Source organism: Melanotaenia boesemani, chromosome 14 (genome assembly GCF_017639745.1).
Source record: "Melanotaenia boesemani isolate fMelBoe1 chromosome 14, fMelBoe1.pri, whole genome shotgun sequence".
NCBI lineage: Eukaryota > Metazoa > Chordata > Actinopteri > Atheriniformes > Melanotaeniidae > Melanotaenia > Melanotaenia boesemani.
In genome coordinates, this window is record NC_055695.1 from 34529868 (window position 1) to 34542615 (window position 12748).

Genomic DNA, 12748 nt, shown 5'->3' on the forward strand with positions numbered 1-12748 from the left:
ACACTGTTCCTCCTCAATCCAAAGTTCGACTATCTGACGGACCCCTCCTCTCCAGCACCCCTGAATAGACCTTACCGGGGAGGCTGAGGAGTGTGACCACCCTGTAGTTGGAGCAGACCCTCCACACTTTTTGAAGAGGGGGACCACTACCCCAGTCTGCCAGTCCAGGGCAACTGTCCCTGATGCCCACACGATGCTGCATAGGCGTGTCAGCCAAGACAGCCCTACAGCATCCAGAGCCTTAAGGAACTCTGGGCGGACCTCATCCACCCCCGGGGCCTTCATCTCATTGGAAGATGAGATGGTGGGATGAGGGAAGGTCTTCGAAGTATTCCCTCCACCGACTCACAATGTCCCGAGTCGAGGTCAGCAGCCCCCCATCCCCACTGTACACAGTGTTGACGGAGCACTGCTTCCCCCTCCTGAGCCGCCGGATGATGGACCAGAATCTCCTTAAAGCCGTCCGGAAGTCATTCTACATGGCCTCTCCAAACTCCTCCCATGCCCGAGTTTTTGCCTTAGCGACCGCCGAAGCCACGCTCTGCTTAGCCCGCCGATACCCATCAGCTGCCTCTGGAGTCCCACAGGCCAAAAAGGCCCGATAGGACTCCTTCTTCAGCTTGGAGGCATCCCTTAATGCCGGTGTCCACCAACGAGTTTGGGGGTTACCGCCACAACAGGCACCAACGACCTTATGGCCACAACTGCAGCTGCCCCCTCGACAATAGAGGCATGGAGCACAGCCCACTCGGACTCAATGTCCCCCGCCTCACCCGGGACATGGTAGTTGATGGAAGTTGAAACTCTTTCTGACAGGGGACTCTGCCAGACTTTCCCAGCAGACCCTCACAACATGCTTGGGTCTGCCAGGCTTGACCGGCCACCATCTGAGCCAACTCAACACCAGGTGGTGATCAGTTGGCAGCTCCACCCCTCTCTTCACCCAAGTGTCCAGAACATGCGGCCTCAAGTCCAACTATACGACAACAAAGTCGACCATCGAACTGTGGCCTAGAGTGTCCTGGTGCCAAGTGCACATGTGGGCACTCTTGTGTCTGAACAAGGTGTTTGTTCACTCGGATTCAGATCAGGGGGGCCATTCCTCCCAATCACGCCCCTCCAGGTCTCACTGTCATTGCCCACGTGAGCATTGAAGTCCCCCATCAGAACGAGGGAGTCCCCGGAAGGAGTGCTCTTCAACACCCCCCCCAAGGACTCCAAAAAGGGTGGGTACTCTAAACTGCTGTTTGGTGCATAAGCACAAACAAACGACCCGTCCCCCCACCCGAAGGCAGAGGGAGGCTACCCTTTCATCCACCGGGGTAAACCCCAATGTACAGGCACCAAGTCGGGGGGCAATGAGCATGCCCACATCTGCCTCTCACCGGGAGCAACTCCAGAATGGAAGAGGGTCCAGCCCCTCTCAAGGACAGTGGTTCCAGAGCCCAAGCCATGCGTTGAGATGAGTCCAACTATATCTGGCCGGAACCCTTCAACCTCGCGCACCAGCTCAGGCTCCTTCCCCGCCAGAGAGGTGACATTCCACGTCCCTAGAGCTAGCTACTGCAGCCAAGGATTAGACCGCCAGGGTCCCCTCCTCTGGCAGCCGCCCAGCTAGCAATGCACCTGAACCATATGGCCCCTCCTGCAGGTGGCCAAGTAATAAAATTTAATAGATATAATATATAAAATAAGAAAAGTACTTAATTTAGTAATAAAAGTAAAACTGTAAAAAAATGACAGCAATGCACAGTAACAAAATTAACTGCAATATATATAAAAAGTAACTGTAATATATTAATAATAGTAACTGTAATATATTAAGAAAAAATAAGAAAGGTAACTAAAAAGGTAATGAAAGTAACTAATATATTAATGAAAGTAACTGTAATAAGTTAATGAACGTAACTGTAATATATTAATAAAAGTAACTAATGATAAAAGTAACTATAATAAATTAATAAAAGTAACTGTAATAAGCTAATGAACGTAACTGTAATATATTAATAAAAGTAACTAATATGTGAGGGACTTCCGGTGAGGCACGCTGTGAAATGGTCTTGTCACACTGAGCTCCTGACGAAACCCCCCAATTTTGACATTTTCTAAGCCTTAAGTCCAGTTTGGATTATCAACAAAGGACGATAAGTCTCCCTAAACAATGCCGAACAAAAATTTAGCGAACTCGCCGCAGAAGCAGCAAGATATCATTAATAAGCAATTCAGAGCTAACCCACCTCAAGAGCAAGAGCATGCAGCATTGCTAATCAGACAAACGGTGGAGGCCGAAAGGGACACCCTACGAGATATTGTGGGAGGAATGTTAACCGAAACGCTGGAGAAGGCACTGTCCACCCTCAGATCTTGTGTCTCAGAAAATGGAAACATGCTACGCTCTCTTCAAGAAAACTTGAACGTCCAAGCAAAGAAAGTAGACACATTGTCCGGAAAAGTCGACAACCTCCAAGCGTCTGTTCGGCAGGTCAAAAAGATACTAACAACTGCATTACCGAAGTGAATAACCTGCAGATCAAGGTTGACGAATTAGAGGACGGGGGAGACGAAACAATGTTAGAATAATCAACTTACCTCCTGGGATTGAAGGAGACAACGCCAACGGATTCCTAAAATCCATGCTGCCTAAATGGATCCCCGAGCTGAAGAAGTCCGCCGTGCTTCCACTGGAGATTGACAGAGCGCATCGGGTCTACTCTCCAAGATCTTCCAAAGCCAATACCATGATTCTCCGGCTTCTACGCTACCCGGATCGCCAGGCAATTCTTCAAGGTGCCAGGAAGGCCAATCCATCTCTCCCGGACGGCACACTCTTAGAGTTCTACGCCGACTACAGCGCCGGTACGACCCGACGGAGGAGAGCCTTCAAAGGCGTCAGAACCCATCTCCGCCAGAAAGCAGTCGACAGCTTTCTGATTTATCCTGCTACACTACAGGTTAAACTTAAAGGTGAGACCAAATCTTTCACATCTGTGCAAGACGCCGAGCGCTTTTTGGAAGAATATGAATCGGATAACACCACAGCCACCGCAACAGCAGCGGACACGCCGGCTACATCCATGGAAAACTGACCTACATAATGAGGTGGACTATTCGCAAAGTTATTACTTATGGACAGCAGTGTTTTCTTTACTGTCTTCTAGGCGCTCCTGAGCTTTGAAATTCAGTTGACCTATTGTCTCACGATCGTAAATATAATGTAGAGATTTGTGAGATATGATACTCATTAACCAATCTGGACTTAGCTTAGTTCCTTTGTTTTTCGTTATGTAAGGGGGTTAAGCACATGTTCATTGTGAGTAGACTTCACCTCGTGAATGTCACGGATGTTAGCTATAGATGGATTCAGGGGAAGGGTGGGGGTGTGGCTGGTGCCACACAATTACCAACACATTGATGTTTACTTTACTATGTTAGTTCTGTTAATGACCTGTTTAATAACTATTATGTGTTTTGGCGTGAGTACTCTCACTTTCTTTTTGTGCTTCTTTAAAAATAATGGGTGACATCTCTATATTATCCTTAAATGTTAAAGGGTTGAATCTTCCTCTTAAACGTAATTCCATTCTTGATTTTTTGCACAGGCACAAAATGGATGTGGCATTATTACAGGAGACACACCTCAAACCAACAGATGTAGCTAGAATGCAGAATAAATATTATAAACCTGTGGTGGCCTCGGGTGATGGATCCAAGACCAAAGGGGCTATGGTACTGATGAAGCGCTCTATCAATTTAGTAATTGAAAGAATTAATTCAGATATATCAGGTAGATTAGCAATATGTTGTACCACCATACAAGGAGTTAAGATGGCTTTCGTATCGATATATGCTCCAACCACTTATGAGGCATCCTTCTTTTCAACCTTGACAAAAGAACTGATCTCTTTGAACGATCACGCTTTAGTTATTGGTTCAGATATGAACACTTTCTTTGATCAAAACTTGGATAGATCACACCCCACAATATCCCAAGCTCAAGCAACTTCTTCCAAGGCCCTAGGCCATTTTTCTCAAAGCTTGGGCTTAGTTGATGTTTGGAGGATAATGAACCCGAAAGCTAAGGCTTTTACTTATTTCTCAGCTTCTCACAAAATGTCCTCCAGGATAGATTATATTCTGACATCAAGTAGAGTGGTACCTTGTGTTAAGTCAATTAATATCCTCCCACGCTACTTATCTGATCATAATCCTATTATCATGGTGCTGAATCTCTTCCCTATGCAAAACAGGCCAACTAGGTGGCAGTTCAATAACTCTCTCCTACAAAATGAAGAATTTATTAAACAACTAAAGCCCAAACTGAAGGAGTTCATTAATATTAATGCAAACAGTGTCGCCAACCCGATGTTTGTTTGGGCGGCTGTGAAAGGCTTTATAAGGAACAACTCTATTTGCTTCTGTACATACAGCAAAAGAGCTAAAGAAAATAAGATAAAAGAACTGGAAATGGAATGTCAAAATCTAGAGAGGGACTTGAATACTAACTACTCAAAGGAGAAAGAATGCCAGCTTAAACTTAAACGGTCAGAACTAAATGACTTAATTAAACGAAGGGTAGAATATTTAATGCACAAGACCAAAAACAAATACTACTCAGAGAGCAGTAAACCAAGCAGACTTCTGGCACTGACGCTTAAACAACAGGAGAACAAACAAAACATCTCAGCCATCCACAGTCCGGAAAAAGGAGTAGTGACTGCACCGTCCGAGATTGCAGATACTTTTAAGTTGTTCTTTACCAAACTTTATAGTCCTGAATCAACTCCATCTCAGGAGCAATTAGATAATTTTTTCTACAACTTAAATCTTCCATTCCTCTCCTCAGAGGATGCAGAACGCTTAGAATCTCCCATCACGCTGGAGGAGCTCCACATGGCTCTTAAGATTACTAATAAGGGTCGCTCACCAGGGATAGATGGGCTCCCAGCTGACTTATACTTGATGCTATGGGAAACTCTGGGACCTCTTTGGCTTGATGCACTTAATCATGCTATCGAAAAGAATAGCCTCCTTACTGACTTGAATATTGCCTTGATAACTGTACTACCAAAACCAAATAAGGACCCACTGGAATGTGCCAGCTATCGTCCCATATCTTTGATAAACGCCGATGTTAAACTGTATGCTAAAGTACTTGCCATACGACTAGAAAAAGTGATGAGTAAACTAATTAACTATGATCAAACAGGATTTATGAAAGGAAGGCTTGCTTCTGATAACATAAGACGACTTCTCCATATTATTGAAGAATCAACTAAATCTAAATCCCAACTTGGTTTGTTCTTCATGGACGCTCAAAATGCATTTGACCGAGTGGAATGGAAATATTTATGGAGAGCCATGGAAAAATTTAATTTCGGTCCCAAATTTATTAGAATGATTCAAATCTTATACATTAATCCTACAGCTAAGGTTTGTATTGGTGGACTCTCTTCTAATTCATTTGGAATACGCCGTGGAACGAGACAAGGATGTCCACTCTCTCCGCTTTTATTTAACCTGTCTATTGAACCCTTAGCCCAGTATATACGACTAAACAAATCGTTGAGTCCATTTGCAATTGGGCCGTCCAAACATCACATCTCATTATACGCGGACGATGCCTTGATATACATGTCTAATGTTCAATCATCCTTACCAAAGGTACTGAATATTTTGGAAATGTTTAGGAAGATATCAGGTTTTAAAATTAATATGAAAAAATCAGCCCTTATGCTCCTTAATATAGACAAAAAAACACTAACTACTCCCTCTGATTTAACTGTCACTGAACATGTGACCTACCTTGGTATTCGAATAACTCCGTCAGTGTCCCTTATTGCTAAATAATTTCAGTACCATTTTGAGAAAGATAGGGGAAGACACGAACAGATGGAGGCAGCTTCCCTCATCTGTACCAGCCCGAATATCGGTAGTTAAAATGAATATTCTGCCTAGGATCAATTTCATAAGTTCTATGCTACCATTATCCCCCCCACCCGACTATTGGGGCAAGTTAGACTCTCTACTTAAAACATTTATATGGAACAACAGGCGCCCTCGTATAAAATGGCTAACATTACAAAGGCCAAAACTTAAAGGCGGGTGGGCACTTCCAAACTTTAAACTATATCACTGGTCCTTTACTTTACAGCACATAAGACACTGGCTGGATCCAAAACCAGAGGCCGCCTGGTTAGAAATTGAGAGGCACCTTGTAGTCCCTCTAAGACTGCAGGATCTCTTGTTTTCTGGTATCTCTCTGAAACAATGTTCTCTCAGACATGGTCCCTTAATCTCCTTTGTTTTAAAACTTTTAGAATGGCCGAAAAGCATTTGGGAAGAGAGGTGAAATGGCACAGACATTCCCCGCTCTGGCACAACCGATATTTATTATCAGGGAATAGACCATTTACAAGAGGCCCATGGACAGGCAGTAATATACATGTTTTAAACGATATCAATGGGGAAGACGCCTTGCTAAGTTTTAATGATTTGGTTTCTCGTTATAGGATACCTAATCATTCTCTTTTTCTATACTTCAAACTACGCTCAGCCCTTAGGTCACAAAACATTCAGTGGGGCCCTGAATTGAAACTACACCCAATTGTTGATCTGATTTCAAACACCCCCAAAAAGATTGCCTCGGTTATTTATCTACAACTGTCCAGTCATCTAAAATCCTCAGACTATAACAACTAAAGATTGGCAGAAAGACACTAGCAATCTACAGGTGGATATTGATTGGGACTCTGTCTGGGACAACATTGTATGCTCATCTAAGAACCCAAACCATCAGTTTATTCACTTTAATATATGCCACCGCACCTATATGACACCTCAGAAAAGATACCTGATGGGACTAGCACCCCACCCATACTGTACATTCTGCCCATATGGCACAGTTGGCACTCTAATGCATTCTTTGTGGAGTTGCCCAGAAGTCCCATCATTCTGGAATAAGGTGGCAAATATAGTTTCACAATTAACAAGCATTATCTTTCCTGTGGATCCCATCTTACTTCTACTGTTGGACAGCTCAAGACTCCTAGTCACCCCGAAATCTCGCAAACTATGGCTGGCTTGCCTGACGGCAGCCAAGAAATTAGTGGTCCAGAGGTGGCTACCTCCTCATGACCTCTCATTAAAGCATTGGTTACATACTTTGTTGGACATTCTGTATTTGGAACTTTCCTCAGGTAGGCTTAATCACGCCAAACATAGTACTATGCAAACCTGGTTGGAAGGAATTGATGACGTCAAGACGCTACTCACTGCTAATAGATAGATCGTCACCCTATTAAGGTCATGTTCCCATTCGCACACTGGACTTTTTCTTAAGCTTAACCGGTGGATCTGATATGTGTTGGTCGGGGGGGGGGGGGGGGTTATGAATATTATGAATATTATTCTGTACAAACTTAATGTTCTTTGTTACTCTTCGCCTAAACTGTTAATAAAAATTGAGTTACAAAAGAAAAAAAAAAAGTAACTAATATGTAATTGAAAGTAACTGTGATAAGCTAATGAAAATAACTAATATATTAATGGAAGTAACTAACATGTTAATACAGTAACTGTAATAAGTTAATGAAATTAAATTTAATATATTAATAAAATAACTAATATAATGACAAAAGTAACTATTATAAGTTAATAAAAGTAACTAATAGATTAATAAAAGTAACTAATATGTAAATGAAAGTAATTGTGATAAGCTATTGAAAGTAACTGTAATATATTAATAAAATTAACAGTAATAAGTAAATGAAAGTAACTGTAATATGTTAATGAAAGTAACTAATATAATAATCAAAGTAACTGTAATATAGTAATAGAAGAAACAGTAATAAGTAAATTAAAGTGACATTCGAATAAAAGTAACTGTAAATTATTAATGAAAGTAATTGTAATATAATAATAAAAGTAACAATAACATATTAATGAAAGTAACTGTAATATATTATTAAAAGTAACTAATATATTAATAAAAGTAACAGTCATCAGTTAAAGTAACTGTAATATATTAATAAATGTAACTGTAATGTATTAATAAAAGTAAGAGTAATAATTTAATAAAAGTACCTGTAATATAATAATTAAAGTAACTGTAATATATTAATAAAAGGTACTGTAATGCGTTAATAAAATGCTGCCATTGCTTTGTTTCATCATACTTAAATCAAACATAAAACATATCATACAACCCCCCCACCCAACACACACACACACACACGTCCTCTGCTTTGGCACTCTAAGGTCTTATTTTGGTGGAAATGTGTTCCTCTAACAGACTCCTGTGTCCTGTCCCTGCAGGCCTGTAACGAATTCACCACCCACGTCATGAATCTACTGCGAGAACAGTCCCGCACCCGACCCATCTCCCCCAAAGAGATCGAGCGCATGGTGAGCATCATCCATCGCAAGTTCAGCTCCATCCAGATGCAGCTCAAACAGAGCACCTGCGAAGCTGTCATGATCCTGCGCTCACGCTTCCTCGACGCCAGGTGTGTCTTCTCTTCTTCTTTGCTTGTGTAGTACACGCAGGTTCCAAACAGGCCGTTAACAGGCTGTAAACATGGTATGAACAGGTACCAAACAGGCCGTTAACAGGCTGTAAACATGGCATAAACAGGTTCCAAACAGGCCGTTAACAGGCTGTAAACATGGCATAAACAGGTTCCAAACAGGCCGTTAACAGGCTGTAAACATGGTATAAACAGGTTCCAAACAGGCCGTTAACAGGCTGTAAACATGGTATGAACAGGTTCCAAACAAGCCGTTAACAGGCTGTAAACGTGCTGTAACTAGACTGCAACTAAGCAGTAAACAGACTGCAAAAATGCTATGAACATGTTCCTGCTGTGAACAGGTTGTAAACAGGCCGTTAACGGGCTATAAACATTGTATAAAAAGGTTCCAAACAGGCCGTTAACAGGCTGTAAACATGCTGTAAACAGGTTGTAAACAGACCACTATTGATGTTTATCACACATACTGAAAACTTGTATTTTTCAGGCTGTAAGCATGGTGTAAACAGGTTGTAAACAGACTGTAAACATGCTGCTGCTGCTGTCGACCACCCATACTGTAAACATGCAGCTTACAGGCTGTAAGCATGGTGTAAACAGGTTGTAAACAGACTGTAAACATGCTGCTGCTGCTGTCGACCACCCATACTGTAAACCTGCAGCTTACAGGCTGTAAGCATGGTGTAAACAGGTTGTAAACAGACTGTAAACATGCTGCTGTTGCTGTCGACCACCCATACTGTAAACATGCAGCTTACAGGCTGTAAGCATGGTGTAAACAGGTTGTAAACAGACTGTAAACATGCTGCTGCTGCTGTCGACCACCCATACTGTAAACATGTAGCTTACAGGCTGTAAGCATGGTGTAAACAGGTTGTAAACAGACTGTAAACATGCTGCTGCTGCTGTCGACCACCCATACTGTAAACATGCAGCTTACAGGCTGTAAGCATGGTGTAAACAGGTTGTAAACAGACTGTAAACATGCTGCTGTTGCTGTCGACCACCCATACTGGGTTGGTTTGCATGTGTGGATGTATTTTGGACCAATGCAGCAGTGTTAGCCAATCACAGCTCTCCATATGCTCCACAACACCAGCCACTTCCTTTTTTAATGTAATCACTTGTTCTCTTTGATGTGAGCTGGGGATTTGCATAAATTTCTCAGAGGATAAAACTCACTCAAAGTCAAGGTTGGAGGCAGAACATTTAAATGAGGCGGGCGCTCCTTCCCAAAGCTTGCTATCTATTCTCTTGTAAATGAATGTGGTGGTGCAGCAGCAAGAGGAAGGGGGAGGAAGACGAGAGCTTTCACTGGCATGCTCAGTCCCGCTGATTAATCTATCGGCTGTGGGAACACATGCTGTGCACATTTACATATTCTCATATAGGCTTTGGAAGCTGCGAACAGAGATTTTACAGGGTTCCCTTTCGGCTTATGGAAAACCCTGATCGGATGTGGGACATGTAGTCATGGCCTGATGGATGCAGGAGGTGGAGGTCAGTCAAGCTCACAGGAATCAGCATGTGAGATGCTGTGGTGGAGAAATGTGTTGGTGGCTCATGTTGGATCTGTCCTGCCTGGTTTGTCCTGTCTGAGGGCAGACTGATGAAACAGGAGAAACAACAAAACAGCCACGAGTGTGACCAACAGAACTAGGACAGAAATACAGAAAGTTGCAGCAAAATATTTCTTAGAAACATGAGACTGAGGAAAAATCTTAAATTTAAGCAGGATAAATGGTGAAAGGGAACGTTTTTCATAAATGAGCTTTGGCTGCTGGTTATTTCAGTTTGACTGATGTAAATAAATCATCCCATGACTCAAGGCGGTGATGTTTTATTGTGTTTTATGGTGCTTTTTGGATGTTAAACTGACCCAAAGTGAAACAGTTCTGTTCCACTTCAGACCATTAACAGCCATAGTTTTTAATAAATCCCCTTTAGTTTGGGTCTGTTGTCATTTCAGTCTGGTTCACACAGAGACTCCATCCTGTCATGGCTTGTCTCCATTTTAATCTCACGTTCTCGTTACAGACGGAAAAGACGGAACTTCAACAAGCAGGCAACAGAGATCCTGAACGAGTATTTCTACTCACACCTCAGTAACCCCTACCCCAGTGAGGAGGCCAAAGAAGAGCTGGCTAAGAAGTGTGCCATCACAGTGGCCCAGGTACAGCTCACCTGTGTAGGGACTCTTCTGTTTAATCTGCTGCTGTCATAACTAATTATTAAAGCCACAATTATGCCTCAACCCAACTTTGTAGTCTCCTAAATCAATCCTCTAAATGCATCACAACTTCTAGACCAGCATGAATCTCTAAAACAGGGGTGCCCAGGTTCAGTCCTCGAGATCTACCATCCTGCAACTTTTAGATGCAACCCTTCTCCAACACACTTGAATCAGATGTCATCTGCATGTCATTCAGCTCTGCAGAGGCCTGGTAACGAGCCAGTCATTTGGTTCAGGTGTGTTGGAGAAGGGATGCATCTAAAAGCTGCAGGACGGTAGATCTCGAGGACCGGACTTGGGCACCACTGCTCTAAAACAACAGAATTAATTCCAGGTAAGAGAAAAATTCAGTATGGTCAGAAGAACTTTCCAGAAATAGAAGTTATTTTAAATGTACATATGTGTACATTTCCACGTGTGTAGTAATCCTGACCAGCTGAAGTGACTCATCGCATCTATTGACTCAGAAAGATGGAAAAGATGGAACAAGAAAATGTTTTACATTTAAAAAGAAAACATGAAACCTCACCTGAAAATATTATATGGAAGACCGAAACTGCCAAAATGAAAAATAAAAACAGAAATATAAAATGGCTCAATAAACAATTTGATGTAATAAATTATACAAAAAAGGAAACAGAAATAAATAAATTTGGCAAAAATAGAGGAAGAAAATGCAAGACTGGAAATAATGTGGATGTAATAATGACTAAAATTAAAAAGTGTCAATAAAGATGACAATAAATAAAATACAGAAAGAAATCATTTTGGGGATAAGAAAATGTAAAAGGAAAATAATACAGAAATGAATACAGCCAGAAAAGTAGGTGGGAAAATGTTAAAACATCAGCAAATAAATAAATTGAACTAAAAAATGACATGAAAATGTAAAAAAATAGGAATATTAACACAAAGTTAAATTTAAATTTACAGTGTTTTTTAGGTTTCCTAATGAAAAAGATATTGAGCCTTTTTTTTTTGATAGTTTCAGTCCTCCATAAAATTAGAGATTACAGTTACTTTAATTAGAACATCACAGTTACTTTTTATAATACTACAGTTACTTTTTATAATATCACAGTTACTTTTTATAATATCACAGTTACTTTTTATAATGTTACAGTTACTTTTTATATCACAGTTACTTTTTATAATATTACAGTTACTTTTTATAATATCACAGTTACTTTTTATATCACAGTTACTTTTTATAATATTACAGTTACTTTTTATATCACAGTTACTTTTCATATTGCAGTTACGTTTTATAATATTACAGTTACTTTTTATAATATCACAGTTACTTTTTATAATATTACAGTTACTTTTTATAATATCACAGTTATTTTTTATAATATTACAGTTACTTTTTATATCAGAGTTACTTTTTATAACATTACTGTTACTTTTTATAATATTAGTTACTTTTTATAACATTACTGTTACTTTTTATAATATTACAGTTACTTTTTATAACATTACTGTTACTTTTTATAATATTACAGTTACTTTTTTTAACATTACAGTTACTTTTTATAACATTACAGTTACTTTTTATAATATCACAGTTACTTTTTATAATATTACAGTTACTTTTTATATCACAGTTACTTTTTATAATATTACAGTTGCTTTTTATACTATTACAGTTACTTTTTTATAACATTACTGTTACTTTCTATAATATTACAGTTACTTTTTATAAAATTACTGTTACTTTTTATAATATTACAGTTACTTTTTTTAACATTACAGTTACTTTTTATAATATTACAGTTACTTTTTATAATATCACAGTTACTTTTTATAATATTACAGTTACTTTTTATATCACAGTTACTTTTTATAATATTAGTTACTTTTTATAACATTACAGTTACTTTTTATAATATTACAGTTACTTTTTATAACATTACAATTACTTTTTATAATTTAATTGAATTTCCCTTTGGGATTAATAAAGTATTTTTCATTCATTTCATTCATT

General features: G+C 39.9%; 1 protein-coding gene across 4 annotated transcripts in view; it reads left to right on the top strand.

Moving 5' to 3' along the window:
* Positions 1-12748, top strand: part of LOC121653497 (pre-B-cell leukemia transcription factor 1-like) — an 85013-nt gene that overhangs the window by 45278 nt on the left and 26987 nt on the right. For all 4 annotated transcript variants that reach the window (XM_042007028.1, XM_042007026.1, XM_042007025.1 and 1 more), the window contains 2 exons: positions 8314-8504; positions 10566-10701. In XM_042007028.1, the coding sequence (XP_041862962.1) occupies positions 8314-8504; positions 10566-10701 (327 nt within the window). The remainder of the gene's footprint in view (positions 1-8313; positions 8505-10565; positions 10702-12748) is intronic.